Below are 25,604 nucleotides of genomic sequence, written 5' to 3'. Positions count from 1 at the left end.
TAATCCGGGATAGTTCACGCAGATGTAGGAACCATTAAAAATGCTTTCCATTCATATTTTCTGTTTGAAGTATGTACCGATAATGCGGTTTTAATTCTCTAAGCTTTTAACTCTTTGTCGAGAGTGTAGCCACCGGTGCTCCCTCCAAATAAACCATCAGCCAGGGGAAAAGCCTCAAAATGTGTTTTCTTTTAACCTTCTCATGCATGTCTCGCGAGTTTTACCTGTGTGAGTGACTCTCTCGCCTAGCCACTGAAGCGGATGCATGGAAACCGGTAAATGGGTGATCTGGAGAAAGGGGGGGGGGAATAAATTGACTAATATTCGAAGACTGAAGTTAGTTGTGGAAGGAGGTGAAAAACTCCTCGCTCCTAACTGGGCAGGGCCTCTTCTCCACATCTTCATACTCCTACCTGCCATTAGCCCTTGAGCTAATCTTTCCTCACCAAAACCCTCTCTTGCGCAATTATTTCCAGTTTGGCAATGAAAACATTTAAAACCTGGTGAAGGTTATTCCTTCAACAAAATACGAGCACAACCATGAATTTCAATGCTGTGGACGAACTTCTGTCGGTTTTAATTTGTGAACAGAAAGCAATCTAAAGTCGCTTACGGGTCAGCCAGCAGGTTAAAATCATGCCCAAACACAAACATAATTTTCTTTTTTTTAATTGCATTATAATTATAAACAAAAGGGAAAACCTTTCAGACCAACGAAAATTTGTGGTTGAGCATTTATCTTTGACAAGTACCTAAGACACAGTTATGGGTCAGCTTTGGATTCCAAGTTACATAATTCCAAGAGCAAAATAGCTCACAGGGTCCTGCGAGAGCAGGAGAGAGTGTGAGATTCACCTCATGCTGTTTTTGGCGATAAGTTCAAATCGGGTACTGAACACATCTGAACATGCATGGTATCCTGGTCCTTCTTTGAATGGTCTAGAAAATTACAGAGTCTTGTGCACTTTGCTATTATTGTGCACTGAAGGATACAAGTGCAATCTGGTGGTGGCTTCTATGCTGCTCACTACCCTTAAGTGGCACACGGCGCTGCCCATAGGTGGGGTCAATAAGTTATAAAGTAGCACCAGCTACTACCCCTTCGTAGCAACTTCTATTAAAATGATTATTTGCAGTAAAGAAGAATAGGCTTAGCAAAGCAATGGTCAAACACAAACATTGTTCTACCCTCTAGGAGCGTGGCTCCATCAGTCCGGTGTAGAGCCACCCACTCACCACTCTGACCCTCCCCTCTTTTCCTGCGCCGGCTGCATCCGTACAAGGTCCCTGGTAGCGGCAACTGGTGGTCCCCGGAAGCTTGTTTCCTTCCCAGTATAAGAATTGGCTTGGTAGTTTGGTTTGCCCTGTTCCCATCATGCACTGGGACAGGAACAGACTAATTTGCATATAGCCAGGTTCTGAGCTGGGATGGTGCAGAGAGCTAGAAAACGGTGATGGATTAAAACCATGATCTATTGACTTGGTAAGAGTATTCTGCATCATTCAGAAACTCTGTCCATCACCACCCCCCTTTTCCAAAATTGGTTTTATCCACACTATGTGTGGGAGGGTATACTCAGACGTGAGTCCCTTGCTCATTGCACCATCAGGATTCAAGCAAGCCGGGCCGAAGAAGGCGGTGATGCCAGAAACCAGTCCCCGGAAGCTTGTTTCCTTCCCAGTATAAGAATTGGCTTGGTAGTTTGGTTTGCCCTGTTCCCATCATGCACTGGGACAGGAACAGACTAATTTGCATATAGCCAGGTTCTGAGCTGGGATGGTGCAGTGAGCTAAAAAACGGTGATGGATTAAAACCATGATCTATTGACTTGGTAAGAGTATTCTGCATCATTCAGAAACTCTGTCCATCACCACCCCCCTTTTCCAAAAGCGGCAACTGGTGGGACCTCCAAATATCAGGGGGCAAAGGTGTTTCAAAGATCTCTGCTGCTGAAGCTCCCCGGAAGGCACCTTCCCATCAGGCCAACTAAGCGATCCAGCTGTTAGTGAGGCTAGCCCAGTCAGCAGCCCTGACTCGAGATAAAAGAAAAACTTTGAAAAGAATAATTCTGGTGCTCGTCAGGGCAACGTTGGCAGTCATCCGGGACACCAAGCAGCGATGAGTGATCAGTTAACCTGCCCATTATTTATCCTGTCCTGTTGCCCCTGATGACTGCCCAGGCGACCCCACAGGTCATGTGGAAACCAATAATTGCACGAACAGAACCCGAAATTCTAAACGTGGCCAGTAAACCTAACCGGTCCGATCTGGCCGACACCCGTTTCTGGTGCCTGCGATCTAGCGCCTTGGCCCCTTGTCCAGAATCATAATGATAGCCTTCATCTCTCTTGTTGATTCAAATGTGACAAATTGGAGTTAGCCAAGATTCCCTATTGTTAGTGTAAGTGGAACAGAAGAATAAAAATATATTTTGTTTCAGGACTGGCCAAACCAGATGGTCAGTTTGATTAAATAGTACAACCCTTTCGTGTACTGCGAAAATCATTTAACGTTAAAATAACCTCTCTGAATTGTAAGAATAAGGATTTTGCTTGAGGGGTTTCAATATGATTCAAGGATTCCTCAAAGTGCATATTGTCTTTCTTGTATGCAAGCAGTCTCGTCTTGGATGGTGCAAAACTATCTGAAACTGAACGGCGAGACAACAGAGGTTCTCATTTTTGGGGACAAGGTTGACATCTGGTCTGGGGAGTGGTGGCCTGACGCTTTGGGCACTTACCCAAGCCCCGTCTCCCAGGGAAAAAATTTGGGAGTCTTGGTGGACAATTCTTTGTCCCTGAATTTGCAGATTAGCAGGACGGTGGCTACCTGTTTTGGGTTAATAAGGCTCGCAATTTGTCGCTCGAGGCACGTAAACAAGTTCTCGTTGCTCCGATATTATCCAGACTGGATTACTGTAATGCCCTTTATCTGGGCATAAACAAGGGACAGCTGCGGCACCTGCAGCTGGTGCAAAATGCTGCTGCTAGGTTGGTGTTTGACTTGCCTAAACACCATTCTGTCTCTGCCTCTCTTTTTTCTCTGCACTGGCTTCCTATGGACCACAGGATTATGTTTAAAACCCTTTGCCTCACTCACAATGCCTACTATGGTCTGGGCCCTGAAGGCATTAAAGCCCTCTTTCACCATGATGTCCCCACTAGGAAGCTCAGGTCAGCAAGCTAGCATCTTCTCACTGTTCCTAGGTTTAAAAGGATGAGATGGGGCAGGAGATCCTTTTCAATTGCTGCAGCTAAATTGTGGAACTCTCTCCCCAACGCAATTTCTGAACAACGCTCTCACACTCTTTTTCGAAAGGTGTTAAAGACTTGGTTGTTCCCTTCGAAGTCTGTCTGAATGTGCCTACTTATCTGCATGTTGCTCTGTTGTTAGCACTTTGACGCCCGTGGGCTAAGTTAGCGCTTTATACATTTTATATTCATTCATTCTTTAAAATCTAAAAACCTTCCTCTTAGCTCCCCAACCGTGCTACGATTCAAACAAAAACCATGAACATGGGGCCAGTATCTTTGAGGCAAATCAAGGTATCTTTTCTGATGCTACCTGGATTAGATCACAGTTCACTCATGCCAAATCTGTACACCCATATATTAACATATTGGAGCCAGGGTATGCTCTCTTTACTGTCAACAGCAATCACTTCCGAAAAAGATTGTCTCGCAGGGAGTTGTTAACCCAAACCTGACTCCAATAGCCGAGGGATCTGAATGCAGCCACATGCACTACATTTTTGGGCCCAAGATCCAAGTGAATGGAGATTAAAGGCACGTTCCGGGGTAATTTAAGGATCACTCTCATGAATATATTCTTCATTTTTTCAATAGCCCCTATTTTGTGCAGTACCCAGATCTCCTTGCTGTGTACATTCTCGACCCTGCTGCCTTGGCCCGGTCAATTTCAATCTCTGGTGTGACTGGCCTATAGGTGGAGAATTTAACATTTTTAACCAGAGCTGAATTGACATGCAGTAGGGCTAGCTGGCTCTTGGAAATTTGGGGAGCCCATGGTAATGAATTTGTTAACCTAATCTAACCTAATCAAATTTCCCTTTCAGTCTGGTAGGGAGTTAATCAGCCTATTAATATATAGGTTAAAAGGGGTCGGTGCCAATACACACCCTTGTCGCACCCCTCTATTTACCATTATATTTTCGGTTAATTCACCGTTACCTCTGATTTGGGCAACATTATCATTGTGAAGTTTATGAATTCCTTGCAATAGGTAGTTTGAGATATTCCTAGCTGCTCTAGAGCTGCCCACATTTTTCCTCTTGGTATAACTTTGAATGCAGCCATTAAGTCTACAAACGCAACATGTGTTCTCTTTTGATTATTACTTTCCATAAAATTACTAAACACCTAAATAATTGGTCAGTGGTGCTTGTATTCTCTAAAGCCTGCCTGAAGGGGTGACAGAATCTGTCTCTCCTTTATCAAGTGCAGGGGTCTCTCTAGCAGGTGCCTACAAAACCATTTTTGTGAGATCGATTAGGTTAATTGGCCTGTAATTTGTGGGTTCATTGTTATCCCCCTTCTTGTATACCAGGACTACCTCTGCCCCTAGCCAGGAGTCCGGTACCTCTGCCCCTTTTAAAATGGAGTTAAACTATGATTTAAAATGGGGCACCAAACATCAGGGTGTGAGAGGAAGAGATCACCTCGGATTTTGTCTAAACCTGGTGCTTTATTCCTTTGTAATGTGGTAAAGTAAGTTAGTTTCCTCCATACCTAAGGACTGATCTACTTCCCAAGATGCCCTAGCATCACCTACAAAGGCTTTTTCAAAGCCCCCATCCTCTTGTTAGTCTTATCAACTGCCCCTGCATAAAGTGAACCAAAATGAACTAGCCAGACCTGGGGTTGGATATGTAAATCTTCTTCCACCACTTGTGTGCGGGTCCCTTTAGCCAGAATGTGGTAAAACTGTCTACTATCCTTGGTTTTTGGTTCAGTGTATAAATCTCTCCAAAGCCTCTCCTCCCAGTTAAGTTTGGCTTTATATTGAACCACTTTGTAGTGTTTCCTTTTTTGGGCCACAGTGTCTCTCCACCCATTTTTTATTGCACTCATGAGCTGCATTCGAGCATCTTTACACTCAGTTTTATGATTGTTTATGACAGTACGCTTCACAGTCTCCTAAAAGAATCTTTTACTATTCCTCATTAAATTCTCAAAGATATCCATGATTAAATGCTCATCATGGTCAAGTTTGATGATGTTGTCTGATGTGCACTACAGTGGTGTATATCTGCTCAAGAGTGTCATCTGAAAGACACGTTAGTGATAGATTCCTTACCTTAGAATATCCCCAGGCGTCAGACTGGATCCGGAAAGTTTTTTTGTCAGCAGTACCCCTGCGTGTCTGTAGGTGGCGTCGTGAGGCTCCGCGTCCGTCACTGGCATCGTAAGCGCCGAGATGACGTCACCGAGACTACTTAGACGCCACCCATGTGCGCTGACATTAGTTCTTTCTTTTTCCGTGGCAGTAAGCGCAGATCCGGTTAGAGCACATACCTTAGTCACTTTTTTACTATCTTTTTGAGACTTTTGTCTCCTGTAATTTTGAATCTACTCTGGTGCATGTAGGGATGCCTGGTTTTAAGTCTTGTGGGGTCTGCCATCGCAATATGTCGGTGGCGGACCCCCACGACGTCTGTCTCTACTGCCTTGAGAACCATCACGACTCCTGGTCCTGTATGGACCGTCCGACAATGGCCCGAAGGCCTTGAGGGAGCGGCACTGGAAGCTGCTTGAGGTCCGGCACTCGTCCCAGCGCCGTTCACGGCCCAGGGGCCGCTCCAGACAACGCTCGCGGGGCCACCGTCATCTCTCCTCAGGTTCCCAGTCTTCACCCTCGGATTCGGGTAAGAGACGACACAAAAAGAAGTTGAAACATTGTCGCTTTCCGACGTCCTCGTCGGTCCCCGGATGCGGACGAGGGGGACAGGGTTTCTGCCCCTGCGGCTCCTTCGGAGCCCGGGAGTCCCACGGCCTACCCACCTTACCCGGGTCCGTCGGCGACTCCCACACAGGTGCAAGAATTTCTTGCTACCATGGACCTCGTCAGTGTGACTGAGCAGGACTGAACGGACAAGTTAGAGGAGGCCGGCGGCCTTGATGTCTCCTCTAACCCGGGGTTTGCCTCTCCTCCGCCTACCATGGAGGAGGGCGCTTCTTACACGGTGGTGCTCCGTTGGGCAGCTGAGGTCCTCAACCTTGACCACCCTATGGTGGCCCTAAAAACTAATCTCCTCACAGACGGCGTCCACTTCGTCGGAGCCCCTGCTGCAATTTAATGACGCCCTCACGGGCGTCTTACTGGGCACTTGGTCGCAGCCAGCCACTGGGGCCCCTGTGGATAAGAATGTTTCCAGGCGTCATCGCCCGGCGCTGAGTGACCCTGCCTTTCTGACCACTCATCCTACGGCCGACAGCCTGGTCATCCAAGCTTTGACGCCCCAGAGTGCCTTTCCCATGGCCCCGCCGTATACTCTGAGAAGCTGGAGCAGTTTGGCAAGCGGTTGTTCTCTTCGGCCAGCTTAGGGCTGCAGTCGGTGAACACTGCATGACTATTGAGCCGCTATTCCCAAGTGGTTTAGGATACAGTTGCGCAGGTTTTGCTTCCTTGTCCTGAAGAGACCCAAGCTGTGCTGTCTCAACCTGTTGGAGAGGGTAAAGATACAGTTCGCCATTCGTTGTGACTTGGACACCGCTGACTCGCTGGGTAGAGTAATTTCTACAAATGTGGTGCTGGTTGAGATCTACCGGCTTCTCGCCAGATGTCCAAAGCTCAATCATGGACATTCCCTTTGATGGCACTCGCCTGTTTGGCGACAAAGCCAACAGTGCGCTGGAGCGTTTTAAGGACTCGAGGGCTACGGCCAAGTCCTTGGGTCTTTCCACCTCACGCCCGGCCTCATCTCCCTTTCGTTCCTTTCGTGGCCACAGAAGGGGTGCCCCTGCACACTCGTTCAGCCAGAAGCCTGCGCAGAACCAACCATAGCGCAGGCGTTGAGGCCGCCGTGGCGACACAGGGGGCTAACTGGCGAGTCAGTCCACCTCCGCTCCCGCAGCATCCGCCTCAAAGCCTTCCTAGTCCGAGCTTTGGAGTGCACCCCACGCCTGTGGGTGGCAGGATTCAACATCACCTCCCCCACTGGTGTTCTGTCACTTTGGACAGGTGGGTGCTGCAAATTGTCTGACGGGGTTACTCCCTCCTCTTCGAATCTTGCCCCCCCCCCCAGCCATGTCACCTCAGTTCCACCGCGTGTCGGGGGATCACTTTGCGCTTCTTCTGCAGGAAGTCACAGCCCTTCTGGCCAAGGGGGCCATCGAGCGCGTTCCTAGGCCAGAAGTAGGACGTGGTTGTTATTCCCACTACTTTCTGCTCCCCAAAAAGGACAAAGGGGGCCTGCGCCCCATCTTGGACGTCCGGAACGTCAATCGTTTCCTCCGGAAGGAGAAGTTCAAGATGTTGACTCCGGCTCAGGTCTTGGCTGCCCTCGACCCTGGAGACTGGATGGTAGCGTTGGACTTGCAGGACGCATATTTCCTCATCCCAGTTCTGCCGGCGTTACCTTCGGTTCACGATAGGCCAGGAGCATTTTCAGTTTGCCGTGCTCCCCTTCGATCTTACCAGCGCCCCTGGGGTGTTCACCAAAGTGATGGTGGGGGTCGCAGCTCATCTGCACAGGTCAGGGGTGTCGGACTTCCCCTACCTCGACGACTGGTTGTTGAAGGCGGACTCGACCCAGACGGTCTTCAACCACCTTCAGACTACGGCCATCAACTTGCCGAAGTCGCACCGGAGTCCCTCTCAGCAGCTCCCCTTCATCGCAGCGGTTCTGGATTGGACGCAGTTTCAGGTTTATCCTCCCGAGCAGCGAGTCTGGGATATTAAGGCTATGATTCCGATCTTTCAGCCTCTATCCCGGGTTTCAGTCAGGATGACCCTCCGGCTCCTGAGCCTGATGGCCTCCTGCGTCCTACTGGTGCAACATGCCAGATGGCATATGCGGGCTCTGCAGTGGGAGCTGAAGTTCAAGTGGGCCCAGCATCAGGGCTACCTGTCCGATCATGTCCAGATCTCGGAGGGCACTGCACGACATTTGCAGTGGTGGCTCACGAATCGCGATTGGGTCAATGGCAGATCCCTCTCCCTTCCCCAACCGGAGCACACAGTGGTGACGGATACCTCCCTCCTGGGCTGGGGAGGCCACTTGGGAGAGGAGGAGATCAGAGGCCTCTGGGCTCCGGCAGAATCCCAGCTCCGTACCAAACTTTTGGAGCTTCGGCGAAGTATGGTGCAGGTGTTCATGGACAACACCACCGCCATGTGGTATTGCAACAAACAGGGTGGGTCTGGGGTCGTGACCCTATGTCAGGAGGCTCTGCGCCTCTGGACATGGCTGGGACATTAAGGCATTACCTTGGTGGTTCAACACCTGGCAGGTTCTCTGAACACCAGGGCAGACTAACTCAGCCGCCGGTGCTTGATGAATCACGAATGGCGTCTGAACTCGGACATGGCGCAAGGTCTATTTCAGCAGTGAAGAGGGGAGAGCCTTGGTTAGATCTATTCGCCACCGAAGAGAACATGCAATGTCATCAGTTCTGCGCTTTGGAATTTCCAAGGGGGTACTCGCTCGGCAACGCTTTTCGTCGCGATTGGAGCTGCGGTTTGTTGTACACCTTTCCGCCTATATTACTTCTGCCCAGAGTGCTGAAGAAGATTTGGCATGACCGGGCCCGTTATTCTTGTGGCTCCGGATTGGGTACGAAGATACTAGTATCCCGAGCTACTCAGCATGGCGATCGATTCCCCCCCCAATCCAACTGCCTCTTCAGGAAGATCTGTAACAGCAGCAGGGGACAGTCCTCCACCCGAACCTGTCCAGCCTCCACCTCCATGCGTGGAGATCGAGCGGCGACAGTTGACAGCTTTCGATCTTCCTCCCGAAGTCTGTGATGTCATTCTGGCAGCCAGGTGGCCCTCCACTAAGACGGTATACGCCTGTAGGTGGAACAAATTTGTGGCAAGGTGCACAGCAAAGGCTGTGGATCCCCTCTCTGCCTCTCTTTCTGAGGTTCTTCTGTTCCTTCTATCCTTGGCCCAGCAGGGCTCTGCTCTGGGCACTATCAAAGGTTATCTTTTGACCATCTCCGCCTTTCTACGGCTTCCAGATCAGCCTTCTCTTTTTAAGTCCCCTGTTAACCGTTTCCTCAAGGGCATTACGCACATGTTTTCTCCCGTGCTGTTCATAAAGCCTCAATGGGTCTTGAACCTTGTCTTGACATATCTGATGTGCGCTCCCTTCGAGCCCCTTCCTAGCTGTCCTTTGCGTCTTCTCACTCTCAAGACTGCTTTCCTGGTAGCTATCACCTCTGCCAGAAGAGTGAGTGAGCTCCAGGCTCTTTCTTCCAAACCTCCTTTCCTCTCTGTTCATCCGTACAAGGTGGTTTGAAGTACCCGTCCTTTTTTCTTGCCAAAGGTTGTCATGCCCTTCCACATCAGACAGACCATCACATTGCCCACCTTCTTTCCGCTTCCTTCAAAGGAGGAAGAGAGGCTCCACCGTCTGGACTCAAAACGTGTGCTCTCGTTCTATCTGAAGTGCACTCAACAGTTCCGGGTGGATGACCATCTTTTTGTTGGCTATGTGGGTGCCAAAAATGGTTGGGCATTGGCTATGTGGGTGCCAAAAAAGGTTGGGCCGTGCACAAACGAACCATCTCTCGGTGGCTTGTTCTGTGCATAAAAGCATGTTATTCGTTGGCCAAGAAGGAGCCTCCTGTGGGGCTGCGTGCCCATTCGACCAGGGCGATGGCAGTCACTACTGCCTTGGGACGCGGCGTTCCCTTGCAGGACATTTGTCAGACAGCTAAGTGGGCTTTACTGCACACGTTTACCAAGCATTACTGCCTCGACAGTCAAGTCCGGAGATACGGCTTCTTTGGCCGTTCTGTTCTCCGTGATTGTCTGGTGTAATCTTGTTCGCAGACCCACCACCGGGGTTGGTATTGCTAGGGTATCTATTCTAAGGTAAGGAATCTATCACTAACATGTCTCTTTCAGATGCACAAGTTACTACTTGTGTAACGATATTACTGTAAGAGACATTAGTTAGTGATAGATTCCTTACCGCCCCACCCATCCTCCCTGTTCTGCTAACTGATTTCTAGGGTCAAGGTCATCCCTTTCAGGGCCCTACTTTTCATGGCACCAGTGGTCAGTTTCCTGCCTTCCTAGAACCATCCTGGAGTTTGCCCAAGTCCGGAATTAAACTAAAAGGCAAAGAGTGTTGTTCCATAGGGGCGTATTAAATTTCCCTTTATAAAGTACCCCAAAGTAGCGACTGTGTGTACCTAGTAAATAAAGAGTGAGAACGAGGGAGTCTAGATACATATTCAGACCCCACACTTGATTAAGCTGAGAAAAAGCTTGTGATCCAGTGCAACCTATTCTCATTCCTGGCCGAGGCCTTTCATTTCCTTGAGGCCTCGGTGCCTCTTTACTATTTGCACATGAGGTTAGCATATCAATCTTAACAGTAAGTGACCCCCAAGTCTGCTTTTAATAGGGAGACTTCATTTGTTAGTTTCCCAATGATTTCAAGGAGCCGCCTAACTTCACTCTGGCATACACAATTTGAACATTCTTTACTGACTCCGACCATTCCCTTGGCTCCTCCTCCCATAGTTTCAACGATACATGGGGCAGTAGCAGTGTTCTCATTGTCACACTCGGATGTGCCAGAGGGCGAAAGCTGTTTACGCAAGCAATATCCAAGGCCACAACGAAGGTCGAGGTAGGGCTCCCAGGAACATAGCTGATATATCCATAGGTATCCTTGTATGGGGGTTCCCTACTACTCACACGCCACCTGTAATAGCTGAAGAACCCTTTGTAGCCAGCCTCAGTGACTTAAAATGTTGAGGGCTCTTTCCCAGCAGAACATGGGACAGCAGGTTCTTTCTTTCAAGATATCTGGGATTCTCCTACCAGAAGAGCTTGATTTGGAAGAACACCGTCCATTAAGTAAAGTCTCCACGTCTTTCATTAGATTGTCAATATCTTTGACTATGCAGTTCTTAGCTGCATTTGGAGCTAACAGTTTAGCCATCTTAGTAGTTCCCTGGGGGCTCCCTTTTGCTTTCCTTTTGACCATTATTGCAGGGGTACCAGCCCAGGACTCAAAGGACTGGTGTATCGTACAAACCAGCAACAACCCTCTGTCGTTCAAAGCCTTCCAGTCCAAGTTTAGACCCAGCTCTTCAAAGCCTTCCAGTCCCAGACTAGACCCAGCTCAGCTCTCTGGGTCAAGCATAATAATTTGAGTCTCAATTGCTCAGGCAAGTGTGCAATGGTTCTATGTTTATATTAGCAAAGTGACTCTGGAATTGAAATGCTCTCAAACGGGGAGACCGCAGGGGCCATACGGTTTTAAGAATATTCAAGCATAGTACCTGTTATTCCACTTGTGGATCACCAAGTGGGCAGTAGTAATCATTAAAAAAACAGGAACCGGGGGGAGCCCAGTCTCCGACCGGACTGACCTTGGCCGCGCAGCGGGACCACGGCACGCTTATATAGCGCAATCTGAAAGAAACAGTGAGTTATAGATTCCTTACCCCAGAATTACCCCCAGGTGTCAGACTGGATCCGGAAAGTTTTTCATCACAGCAACAGTACCCCTGCTCGTCAGAAGGTGGCGTTGGTCGCCTTTGCATTTGTCGTCGGCGTAGTGGTCGCCGGGATGACGTCGCGGTAGCTACATAGACACCGCCCTCGCGCCCTGACATCAGTTCTTTTTTTTTTTCTTTTCACATCAGCAAGCGCAGATCCGGAGAGAGCGGTCCCTCCAGTCCCCTTTTGAATGAATTTTTTCTCGACTCTTGATGACTTCGTTTTTTGAGTCCACCGACTCCTGGTGCACGAGGGATGCCCGGCTTCAAGGCATGCGGTTCTTGTAATTGGCTGATGTCTGTGATGGATCCGCACTGCGTGTGCGTCAACGCGACTGGCCCCAGGTTGTAGACCTATGCTGTGTGTACTGATCACCCTATCGCTGCCGGCCACTGGTTGTGGGCGGATAGCCATGTACTCCTACTCTGCAGGTTTATAAACCATATTGTTCAATAAAGTACATTCTCACTCAACAAGAAGCTTAGCAACCTCTACAGCTCTTTTTGTTGGAGTATCATTACCTGACATGCAGAGCAGCCACACAGACAGACACACATTTACCAGACACTATTGTGTAGGTGCAACTACCAATTAGGTGGAGGGTTTAACAGTTCTTCGCAACTTAATTCAATGAGGTGAGCTAGTGATATAAATTGTAACATGGTTATTTTTGACAGCAATTTATATATTTATATTTATTACTCTACCATTTTTTTTGCTGTTTATTAGATCAATGAGTTACTGCTCGCTATTTGAATTTTTAAGCATGTGCATCTATGAAAGAGTAAATACTGAAGAAAAACAGGTTACTTACCCTGTACATGGTGGTTCTCTGGTATTGATATCTTTCATAGATTCACATGCAACCCTCCTACCTCCACTTGAGTCACTCACCACATTGATTGATGGGCATACTAGTATTAGGTATTTAGTGCACTTGTGGAATGAAATCTGAGGTGTAGTGGCTCTGAAGGACAGAAATGAGGCAGTGACTTCTCTCTAATTGGTTGAAGTTTGGTTCTACTTAAAATGATGAGGATTGGTATAGAATCTCATGGGGTTGGACTTTACTGTCTAGTGCTGTTTTTTACTGCTCGTTGTAATTACCGTAGCAATCCCACCTCGACGACTGGGAAAATTCAAGCATGTGAATCTATGAAAGATGAGAGCCACAGCAAAGTAAATTGTTTATGTGAAGCATTCAGTATCCCTTTGTTCGGATGATTTTACATGTTCAGTAAAGTTTAATTCTGTGTCGATAATTACCCCTAATTCCTGCACAATGAATTTGTAAATTGGCAAAACACCTAGAGTTTCATGTCGCCATTCTGAGGTCCAAGCTGTATTGGAGCCAAAGATGATGAATTTTGTCTTTTCCCAGTTCAGTGAGAGAGTTTGTATCCATCCAATTGGCCACTTCTTGCAAGTAGTTTTTGTGGCTGGACATAACCTTGTCTGAGACCCCATCCAATCTCACTATTAATTGAGTGTCATTGGCATAAGTGAAAAACACAATGCCGATTACTCCATCATAAGGTCCAAGGGACCACATATAAATTAATAATCCACAAGCTCAAAATAGGAACATGTGGCATGCCAGAAATCATTGGCTTCAGGTGGAGCAGTCTCCTGCTAGCCTCTGGGTACAATCCGGTATAAAATAGATAAACACTCAGAACCTTCCCCTACAGTGCCCATCTTTTAGCCGATTGAGCAAGATGGAGTGTGAGTGTGAAAAGCCACTGACCGATCCAATAATATCAGGACACACACTCCATCTTGAACTCTGTCTGATCTCATCTGTTACTTTAGCAGTCATGGGTTACTTACCCAAAACTTTATGGAAACCTGATTGTACCTTGTGTAGAAGCTGGTTGGATTCAATAAATCCCGTCCGCTGTTTATGTACTAGGGTTTAGGTCAGTTTAGTATAGGTGACAGTGAGATAGGCCTGTAATTTGCTAGAGCATTGGGACAGCCGCGGCCTGTACATATGGGCAGAGGGGGCCACAAACCCATCTTTTACCCCCAACAAGAAGTGTGTCCGACTTCTTGTTTGGGTCAGGCAACCAGGAGTAAGGCATGTGCTAAATGCCTGAGCTGAACTTTGTCGACTGATGATTTCACAGCCCTGTAGCCATAACCGCCTTGGCCTGGTAAAAGTGCCTTGAGGCCCTCCTCCTAGTAACGATGGAGAGCGTCTTATAGCCTCGGACCTGGGTGCTTCAGTTTTAAGCCCAGAAGTGGGCAGAGCCGAGTGTCAATCATTGAGACCTCGTCAGAGTGTGGTGTGGTCAACAGTCTCACTGACCCCTTTCCACTCTGTGACGAGTGAGGGACTGCTGCCTTTCCTCAAGAGAATTGATAATCACAATGGAGTAACCCAGTCATTTGTAGAACCTGTGCATAGGTACCTTATACGAGCAGCGGTTATGCCACATCAGGAATCAATGCATTTCTTACTTAGTCCTCACAGAGGTAGGACTGCAATTAATGATTCAAAGAATCACAGCACTGATTGTACAAACCAAAAAACACACAACTGAATTGAATAGGGTTAATTAATATATCGAAAAAAATCATGTATTTTATAGAATAAGTAATACAAAACATGACACATACCCAATATGCACAACAAACAAAAGTAGTTTTTTACAACGGTGACAAAAGAGAAAGTGACTGAAGTGTTTTTTATACATGTATCAACAGTACAAACTATACATAACACATAAAACACATAGACCAAAGATTCATTGTATAACGTAGTAACAGTGAAACAAGCCCTAACAATATAATTCATTTTCTTTGTTACAAGAGTCTAATTGGGCAACAACACTTATTTTGAACGTCGACGTTTCGACCCCTAATAACGTATGTATATGCAAAACATCACCGTGGGGTCTTCATCAGGACAATGGAACAGTTGTGTATTGCCTTCTAAGAAGGATGAAGAAGCAGCTAACCTTGTCATCAATATTATACAGACAATAAACTATAAAAAAAATTAAATTGAAAACCAAATCTTTAACGTTTGGACCGAATACTAATTTGTAGCACTGTTGAGTGCTTGGGTGTATATAGGATGTATATAGGATGTATGTGTATATGATGTGTGTGTGTGTATATATACATATATATAAAAGCAGACGAAGAAAGGACAGACGCTGGGGCAAACGGAGCCGCGAAGAAAGCGAAATCAAACTACAGAAAGAACAGGAAACGATAATGGGTGACGAACAAAACAGAAATTTGGATAATACAGTTATCAACCTAACAGATTTGGAGCTAACCACACAGGAAACTAGAATTCTATCCTTGGGACTTACATATTGTACAGCTACAAATTTTGACTGCCCAAACAAGAATAGATTTGTTTCAATATATACGGAAATTAAAATTACAAAAACATTTCTGGAACTGTAACAGAAAAATCCTTGACAAAGAGACCGGCACTGGAACTGATAACATATTATCTATTGCTGATATGGCAACTCTAGGTGACATGAATGCACTGGAGTATGACGAATGATTAAGCCAATTGACGCCAGGGGAAATAGCGGACCAAGCGAATTTGAACACACACCAAACGGTCACAACTCATTTTAAGCCCAAATCGGTGTTTATGCCTATCCTGCTGAAAGATGGTCTTGATTTATTTTCAGAAAACGTAATAAAAGAACTGAAAGATCTATCACTAATGAGCACGAGGAAGTTTTGTACTAAAAATCAGAATCAAAGACAAGAATATAACGCACTGATGTTAAAAATAAAATCTAGAATAGACATTGTAGTGAGATGGTCTGATAAAGGTGGGAATATTGTGTTGTGGCCCCTCAAGATGTACAATGAGGAAGCATTGTGTCAACTACACGATCGCGAATGTTATTGCAGAGTGAGTCCCACCTTGATTGTTGGAATCCAAGAAAAGTATCATGCAGAACTATATAGGTGGAAAGGCATGGGGCTGATCAATAAGCAAGAATTTGACTTTTTGAAAAATGACTATCCTACCATGCCCCAATTATATTTGATACCTAAGGTGCATAAAAACCCTACACGACCTCCTGGGAGACCAATAATCTCGGCCATTGGCGGATTATTTGAAAACACGAGTACTTATGTGGACCATTTCCTACAACCTTATGTCAAAGACTTACCAGCCTATGTACAGGATAGTGGCGATTTCCTTAGAAAAGTGTATGAGTTTGACTGGAATGATGAATATGTATTCATGACTTTGGATGTGCAGTCTTTATATACAAGTATTCGCCATGCTGAGGCTTGAGAGCCTTAAAACATTACCTCGACAAGAGACCGATTTCATTGTACCAACACTCTTTAATGTTATTACAAATGGTGGAGTGGTGTTTGAATAACAATACTTTCCTTTTTGACAAACTGCATTACAAACAGCTACAAGGTTCAGCTATGGGTACTTGCTTCTCCCCCAGTTATGCTAATCTGCATATGGGCTGGTGGGAGGAGCAAGTACTGGCAACCACGCAGGAGACCAAGATGAGAGAACATGTGATACTCTATAAACGCTATATAGATGATATCTTCATCTTATGGAAGGGGTCTGTTGAGAGTGCTGTAGCTTTTGCCACAGAAATAAATGACAATGCACTGAATTTGAAGTTCACATGTTCCACGAGCACAGATACCATCCAATTCCTAGATTTAGAACTGTATGTAGAGCAGAACAGGATACAAACCAGAACATGCAGAAAACCTACGGCAGGAAATGCTGTGCTTCATACACAAAGTTTTTACCCGGTCAAACTCAAGGAGTCGATCCCCTACGCGGAATGTCTGTGTATGACCCGTAACTGCAGTACAGCAGCAGGTATGGACTTGGCAAAAGCCAATCTCTTTGAGAGGCTGGGCAAAAGAGGATACACAACATCTACTTTGGCGAAGGCAGAACAGAAATGCAAAGAAAAGAACAGGAAAGATCTTTTATTTGTAACTAAAGAGGCAAATAAAGATAGTCAATTAAAGTCCACTGGTAACCTTCCTAGAATGATAACGGGATACAACACATCACAACCATGTCAGGAGAATTTTGCAAAAGCACTGGCCACTTATACGCAATGACCCCGTAATAGGCCAATTGAATGGTAACACACCTTCAATAACATTCAGGAAGGCAAAGTCGATGCAAAGCCAATTGGTCTGTAATGCACCGGCGGTGGTCAAAACTGTCGCATGGCCCCCCAACCCAGAAAGGTTTCAAAAAATGCGCGAAATGTAAAGCCTGTAAACAAGGTATCAATACTAAAGAGGTGATAGTACCCTTTAGAAATAGACCTTACACGATCAGAGGCGGGTACTCTTGTAAGACAGAGTATGCTGTCTATGTACTTGTTTGCAGCTGTGGAAAGCGCTATGTAGGGAGTACCATCCATCAGGCACATGTCAGAATCCTACAACACAGGCGAGCCATAAACAATGATGATCAAACGTACCCAGTGGCCAGACATATAAACAAGGTACATGAAGGCAACATAAAACATCTCTCCTATTATGTAATTGACAGTGTCCCTAAGAACCCTAGAGGAGGAAACCGCAGGTTAGCCCTTAGACGCCTGGAATCTAGGTACATTATCTTGTTAGATTCCAAGATCCCGAATGGATTAAATTTGGATGAAGCGTTAACAGTACATCTATAATCCAGCGCAGTCTATTTCCTTAACTGAAACCCACTCTTTAAATACATCTGCAACTTCATTTATGTAAATACTTTGTTTTAGCTTAAAAATTTCCTTTATGCACACGTTATCTAACACATAATTACTTTAAGAAAGAGTACAGATCATACCATCTGGAAGCACAGAAAGATATACTTAAGACCTGCTATTGATACAAATAGACATGTATTTGGGTTGTGAGTGAGGCATTTATGCTGATATAGCCTTTACCGAACATAATCCCCTTACTCCACTTGGAGATGAGGTCCGTTTTCTATTTGGGCTCAATGGATACGATTAACTGAGTTACACGTAATTTTGAGTGCTATGTATCCACTTAGGCACATGTAACTTTGAGTATGAGTGCTCTCTACTTAGAAGCAGCTCGTAGTTATAAATAGCCCTAAAACCCACAGTCTATCAATAGAATGTGATCAATTGCAAGTGATAATTTAACTCTGTGCGAGATTCCTTATAATTATTACTAAGTTTGATTAATGAGTTCGACATTATTTCACTCACGTTTGTACACTAGCGCTTGAATGTGACCTTTGCAATGTATGAGAATTGTAAAAATCGGCTTGTTTATAATTTTGGTTAGGCTGCTGATACAGTGTAACAAGAATATTACCCTCGAGACAAATGTGAAAAATGTAAAGAGTATTTTATACTGCAAGAACTATGAAGGTGATATGCACAGGTATCTTCCATGTCCATTATGTTTAGTAGAGTGACTCATGGTTACTATGGTGACGAACAACCAGTCACACCATAGGTTTGTTCAGATGTGTTGAAATGCATAAAACATGTTAGCATTACCTTGTGCAGATGAAGTGAGCAAGGCGGAGGCTTCCGCCGAAACGCGTCTTTTTGCAGTTTCATGGAATAAACATTTTTCTTGAGTTGAAGATTCACGGTGTCAGTGCCTTCCGTAATTGATGTGGAGTTGGATTGGTGATCAATATATATATATATCTGATATCGATTGTCATATGGCTTTGGATCAACGCTGCTAAACTCGTATACTGAGCTATTTGTTTTTGGGCACAACATGATAACAAGTTAATACCCATAGTGTACATAGATAATATCAATTGTCATGTATATACTTCCGTTGGTTTTTCATTGTTTTTTGCCCTGCAAATATGCTCCTTTATCTATGAAATCGGTTTACATCATTTCATTGATTGTGCTATTCTCATTGAAAAAACTAATTGCTATATTCTGGCATTCTTGGATTATTTGCACGAGTGTAGCGTTCTACTACATAGTATTTTTTCCATGCCTATGATTCATTTTATCGCACTGTCACTTTAAATGTTTTGCCAACTGTGTGTAGTTTGTCATGTGATCAAGCCTCCCTGGAGGCGAAACGCGTCATGGCGGCAGCGCTGGCTTCACGTAATTAAACCACCTTTTGCACCAGCACTTTTGGGTCGACTCTTTGTTGCTGGACACTGTTGGCGAACTGCTTCTTTTTTCTGCCAAAGCGACAATATTCGGAATCTATTGTACCTATGCTTTCCAGGTACGAGTAAGACCCCTTCTCAACGAGGGCAACGCGGCAGGAAACTGCAGTTCCGGTTTACCCTGGGACCCTTGTACCATCTCCAGCGAGGAGAAAGCCGCAACGCCCCTGCTTCACCGTGAATGTGTTTCGGCGGGTTGGTGACCAGAGTGTGTGTTCTCATTGGTTACAGGACCGGAGCTGAGTTTTTGAAACCCCGGAAAACACTCAGGAATCCGCAGCGAGAAGTGTGCGCGACAACTGGTAGGACATTTATTTCCTAATACCAAGTTGCCGTTAGAGTGCTTTTTTCATACGTTAGCCACAACTCACAGCGCTTTACACAATGGCCGCCGACAGACTACGTAATCGAGCACAGGCAGCTGAATCCATGTTTCTAGATTCCCCGGCTGGGGGATCATCAAGTACCATACATTCCTTACAGGAAACGGGAACAACTACAATCAGAGACCTTTTCAAAAAGCTGGAACGTTTGATGCGGGCAGAGCAGTCTAAATGGTGGGAGCATCGGTCTCTCTCCCGCTATCTGGAGGTGGGCCGTGTGCCCAGAGGATTGAGAAGTACCATTGCTCCCAGCTATGAAGACCCAGACCCCGCAATGTTAGCGGAATGGGCAGAGGCGAATCTTGATTGCTCCAAAGTATATTTGCGTATTTTGGTGAAATACGCTGAAAGTGACCGCATCAAGCTACAGACAAAAATTGATACCCTAGAGGATGAAATTTCCAAAACAGAAGTCACAGATACTATCCACAAAATCGAGCTGACATGATGACTCGCCTGGCTAAGGAGGAAGAAATAATAAAGAAAAGGAAGACAATCAAGTTTGAAAGAGACAGAATCGATTATGCGAATGGACAGGTTTTTACTTTCGCGAAAAAATGACGCAGTAAAAGCAAAAGCGCGTTCCAATATGACTAACCAACAAACAAGAGAGGATACTTTGTTACCAGCAACCTCTTTTTCCAGCCTAAGTTCAGCAGTGGAAAGTGATCTTGAGGCAGACCCCAGCCGTGAAGCGACTTTGGGGTTTACCAAGCTCTCCTTGGCACTGGAGGTGGATTGCCTGTGTCAGGATCGACGCGAAACTCTACGATCACACAAAGCCCGCGTTCCAAAAACAGCGGGCAAACCACAAACGCTGGCAACGCCGGAAATACCGCATCAGGAACACCAAACTGCAACAATCAGGGCAAACAAAGCCATTGGAAGCGCAACCAAAGGAGAAATCGCAAAACGAAACAAAATCAGTAATTAATCTCACAAACTTGGAACTTACTCCCGCTGAAACTGCTGTATTAAACTTAGGACTATCATATTGCCCACCATGCAACATGAACTATGCTGATACTCGCATGGATCTATATAGATTCACAAGAAAATTGAAACTTAAAAAATTCTTTGAACAACATCCAAAGAAAACTAATCTGCCAGAAACAGCATCTAGTCCGACCTTTTCCAGCAGCCAAAGCCAGGTGACCTTTAACACTATTTGGGATTTACAACAACAATCTTCTTCAGGTAATTTGAGGGAAGTTCCATTAGAACATACTGGGCAAAGGTTTACACCCTTTAAGCCCAAATCAACCTTTCAGCCAATCATGGCTCATGACAATTTGGATTCCTTTCAGGAGATTGTAGTGCGAGATATAAAACATCTATATATCGCAACCAACAAGAAGAAATTCTACATCTCCAAACAGAATCGATGTTATAATCAACTGGTCACAAAACTCAAACTGGACCATAACATCATTGTAAAGCAGGCCGACAAGGGCGGGAACGTGGTCCTTTGGCCGAGAGACATGTACCTCCAACAAGCGGAATTACAACTAAATGATACGTCATGTTACCGCAGGAGTAATATCCAAATTGTCAAAAACACATGGATTGAGCAACATCAAAAGCTTCAAATATGGCGAAGCGCAGGGCTTTTATCACACGAGGAGTTCTAATACCTCCAAAAAGAACATCCTGTGATCCATTCCTTTTACCTGCTTCCCAAAGTTCATAAGGACAGCGACATACCACCAGGTCGTCCTATCATTTCAGCAATAGATAGCTCTTTGGAACATGTTTCTAAATACATTGACTTTTTTTTACAGAAACATGTTAGGAATCTCAGATCATATGTTAGGGATTCTTTTGATTTTCTCAGTAAAATTGCAGAATTTGACTGGGAAGACAACATGGTGCTCATGACCTTGGATGTTTCATCCCTTTATACTTCGATCAGGCATGGGGATGGTCTCAAGGCCTTGGACTATTATCTCAACAAGGATTTACCTCAACCAACAGCACACAACAAAATGCTAGTCGAAATGACTAAAATGTGCCTTGAGCAGAACTTTTTCATTTTCAATGGCGCAATATACCATCAGATAAGGGGTGTTGCGATGGGGGCCTGCTTCTCACCCAGCTACGCGTGCTTGCACGTAGGGCTGTGGGAGGAGCAGGTCCTCGCCTGCCAGCACCATGAATTCATTTCTAATTACATTGCTTTATATTTGCGTTACATTGATGATGTCTTTATTATTTGGAGAGGTAATCAGGACAGTGCCAGGGCCTTTGTTGATTTGATTAATTTGAACAACGTTAATCTTAATTTCACTGTAAATTTAAGTTCTGAATCGATTTGCTTTTTGGATATGGAGATATTTGTGAAGGATTCCACCCTGAATACACGACTCTACCGGAAGCCAAGTGCAGGCAATACTATCCTGCACTCCAATAGCCAACATCCAGCTCACCTGATTCGGAGCATTCCTTTTGGGGAGATGCTCCGAATCAGGAGAATCTGTAGCTCTGATGCCGAATGTGCGGCTGCGCAGGAGGCATGTAGAATACGTTTCTTGGCCAGGGGTTATTCTTCGGAAAATATCATGAAAGCGATCAGGCGCTCCAATTTAGTGAGCAGACAAGAGGCATTGATCTCTAAATCTAGGAACACAAAATTGGAGGTTCCTGTGACAGGGGATGGACAAATGAGTTCTCCACGTCTCATTTTGACGTTTAATCGTCAACATGGGCTTTATGTAAAATCGTAAACAATAATTGGAACTTGGTCCGTAGTGACCCAGTAATTGGCCATAAAATTGACACCAAACCTATTTTGACCTTCAGAAAATCTCCCTCAATGTCCAAAACCTTGGTCAGCAATACTCTGGAACCCAAGATCTCTGCAACCTGGGGAGCATTAAAGAAGGGCTTTAAGATTTGCCCACAATGTAAAGCCTGTCGATATGGTTCCAACAGGACCCATTTCCAAAGTCCTTTTCAGCAACATCCCACTGCTATTCTTAAATGGCTCAACTGTAAAACCGAGTATGCCATCTATGTGTTGGAGTGTCCGTGTGGGCTCCAATATGTGGGCAGCACTAAGCTGCCCGCCCACAAACGAATACTCCAACACATACGTGCAATAACTGGGCACGATCAGAACTATCCGGTTGCCAGGCATTTTCAGGAGAAACATCTAGGTATTCCTGACAAACTCCAATTCTTTCTAATTGATTGTGTTGAGCCATCGAGGAGAGGAGGTGACCGTGAGGCCAAACTCCGTCTCCTCGAGACGAGATACATCTTGGAGCTCAACACCAAGAATCCCAATGGTCTCAATGACAGGGAGGACCTTTATACCTGTCTTTAGGATTGTGGAGTTTCATTATAAGACCTGTCCGGATAAATGTGACTTTCGTTGTTCTAGATTTGTTGTTTCAAAAATTCCTGTATTTGTATATATGGATGAATTTATTCCTTTTCAACTTGTAAATATATTGGTACTGCTTTTAACATTAGGAAATTTTCAATTATATTGCTTGCACTTTAATGCTATATTTGCACTATCACTTCATGCACTTTCCTTGTCTGTTAGACATTTATTGTGACTCGCCCACTTGGGCTTTATTCTGATATCGATTGTCATATGGCTTTGGATCAACGCTGCTAAACTCATATACTGAGCTATTTGCTTTTGGGCACAACATGATAACAAGTTAATACCCATAGTGTACATAGATAATATCAATTGTCATGTATATACTTCCGTTGGTTTTTCATTATGTTTTTTGCCCTGCAAATATGCTCCTTTATCTATGAAATCGGTTTACATCATTTCATTGATTGTGCTATTCTCATTGAAAAAACTAATTGCTATATTCTGGCATTCTTTGAATATTTGCACGAGTGTAGCGTTCTACTACATAGTATTTTTTCCATGCCTATGATTCATTTTATCGCACTGTCACTTTAAATGTTTTGCCAACTGTGTGTAGTTTGTCATGTGATCAAGCCTCCCTGGAGGCGAAACGCGTCATGGCGGCAGCGCTGGCTTCACGTAATTAAACCACCTTTTGCACCAGCACTTTTGGGTCGACTCTTTGTTGCTGGACACTGTTGGCGAACTGCTTCTTTTTTCTGCCAAAGCGACAATATTCGGAATATATATATATTACTGGAACTTCGTGTTTCTTCGTCGCTTGCCGCGGAAGAACGAAACGGACCCAAGTAGGTAGAGTTGCTATATTTATTTAGTAATGTGCACCACTCTGTCCGCCATATATATATGTGTGTGTCATGTGAAGCTCTATAGGTACACATGCCGTGCATATTCCTGCCATATAGTGTTGGGCCTGTACGTGTTTTTGCTCGACACAGACCGACCTGGTCATACATTTTTCACCGATACAAATATGGTGCTGCATTCAGATGAAGCACATCTTTTGATTTGCTTACAATAGTGGTCTTTTTTTTTTCTTCCCTTTTTTCCTTTATATAGGATACGCTACGTTTTTCATTCTTCCTATCTAGCTGCAATGTCCTCATATTATTTTCATTATTTTATATTATTATTAATTTAGCACCTGCAGGTCTCAATCCTTATGCAAAACGGAACATGGCCTGTGTTACCACATTCTTGAGAACGTTAAATACTTTTCTGATTTAATTTCCCCTACTGACCTGTTCATCCTTGGCAGTGGTAATGCTCTCTGCACTCACTGGCTCGGGACCAAATTTGGTTTGTTGCAAGTGGAAAACAATGTTATTTAAAAGACAGTTATGCAATCCCTTTTCTTTACTTAACGCCCTGTTCCTCCTGCTGTTGCAGCAAGACCTTGTAAAACGGACATGTTTTTCCAGCCTGGCCCCAAAGGGATTAATTCTTCATGGAAATGTAAACATAAACTATTGATAAAGGCACCCTTTCCAGACCAGTTTGTCCATTCTGCTTACAAAAAATGAACTATGCACTTTTTCCATCACTTCTTTCACCAAATATCCTCATTCAGAGATGGTTTTCAGTTTTCATACAACTATATCCCTGCACCGCTGCTATTCCATGCATTTGCCTTCCTTCACCTGAAGATATAGCCGCTCTCCATCCCTTCGATCCATGTTGTGTCTGTGCAGTTTCTAAGTGTGGACAGTATGGTCGATCACCATCACAGAATAGTGTTTCACAAAGCGCAGGTGGTGGGACTGTCGTAAATTTGCTTGTATACAAAGCAGCAATGGTATATTTTACAGGTTTATCTTTTTCTTTCAGATGGCGAAGATGAGAAAGAAAATACCCTGCCTTTCAGTGACAGAACATCTTTATGGAAAGTGGCCGGCCATAGGGACTGCTACAATGCTTCTACTATTTCTTAACCTGGTCACTTGACCTTGCATTAGGAATCTGGTCTACCTCGTTAACTGGTTATTGGGCCCGTTATTTTAACCATCATTGGACAGTCCACCTACCATCTGTGGCTCATCTGAAATTGTGACAATCAGAAGGCTGTTTACTGTAGCAGTAAGGCATTACTCTTCTTCCCTGCCCCTTATCTCCAAAGCCTGCTACTCCCTCCCTAATGGTTACCGCTCTCTCAGACGTTATTATTTGGTACAAGGCTAAGCCCCATGCGTGTGCTTTGGGTCTACTGTGCTCTCTGTTGAAGTGAATTGATAAAATGTACATCCCGCTCCTCTGTCCCCCGACCCCATTCAAGGGGTTTGGCTCGGCAGCACTTGCAAGTATCCTTGGGGCTTAATTAGTATCTTCTGTGAAGTGAGACGATCATAAATTCTTGGAACTCGCTATGCTGAAACATTTTGTATTTCTTTGGCACATTGGTAGCCTCCCAGCCCAGTTTTCAGAAATCCTGGTGAAGCTGAACGTAATAAGTGAATAACAAAAGAAAAATACTTTTATGAGCACCCAACTAGTCCAGAAATAACAAGTCTTGAAAATTCGCCTTCATTGATGAGTTTAAAATGTGTTTTTATCTTCAAAATGTTTGAAAATGACGTGTTTGGCTCTTAACTGATGACTCGTGTTATTTCACCACAAAAATGCCAGCCTTGCTATTGAAACCGTAATAGTGGCTACAAGGGATGGTATTCTGCAGATGTAAGGGCATCTTGATAGATGGCCTGCCCTTGTGTTGCAGATAATGGAACAGTTAAATAGCGCTACAATAGTGGGAAAGATAGTAACCTTCTTCACTCTCTGTAGAGCTTGCTCTTCTCCAACTCTCTTCTTTTCCCTTAACCTTCTTTTCACACCTGTCTTTTCTCTTGCTCTTCTGCACTCTCCCACTCCTTTCTTAACGCCTTCCTCCCCAAGCCTTTATTTCCCCCCACTTCCCACTCGTTGCTACCTTTTTTGCCTCCTATTTATTATACCTTGCTCCTTTCC

At 44.9% G+C, this 25,604-nt stretch overlaps 1 protein-coding gene across 7 annotated transcripts in view; it reads left to right on the top strand.

Annotated features, from left to right (window-relative positions):
* Positions 1 to 25,229, top strand: part of NLE1 (notchless homolog 1) — a 249,687-nt gene extending 224,458 nt beyond the window's left edge. For all 7 annotated transcript variants that reach the window (XM_078679913.1, XM_078679915.1, XM_078679916.1 and 4 more), the window contains one exon: positions 24,471 to 25,229. In XM_078679913.1, the coding sequence (XP_078536039.1) occupies positions 24,471 to 24,483 (13 nt within the window). In that variant the 3' untranslated portion in view covers positions 24,484 to 25,229. The remainder of the gene's footprint in view (positions 1 to 24,470) is intronic.
* The last annotated feature ends 375 nt before the right edge of the window (positions 25,230 to 25,604 follow it).

The sequence above is a fragment of the Lissotriton helveticus genome, chromosome 3_1 (genome assembly GCF_964261635.1).
Source record: "Lissotriton helveticus chromosome 3_1, aLisHel1.1, whole genome shotgun sequence".
NCBI lineage: Eukaryota > Metazoa > Chordata > Amphibia > Caudata > Salamandridae > Lissotriton > Lissotriton helveticus.
The sequence above is the reverse complement of the archived record's forward strand: the minus strand, read 5'-3'. Positions and strand labels throughout refer to the sequence as shown.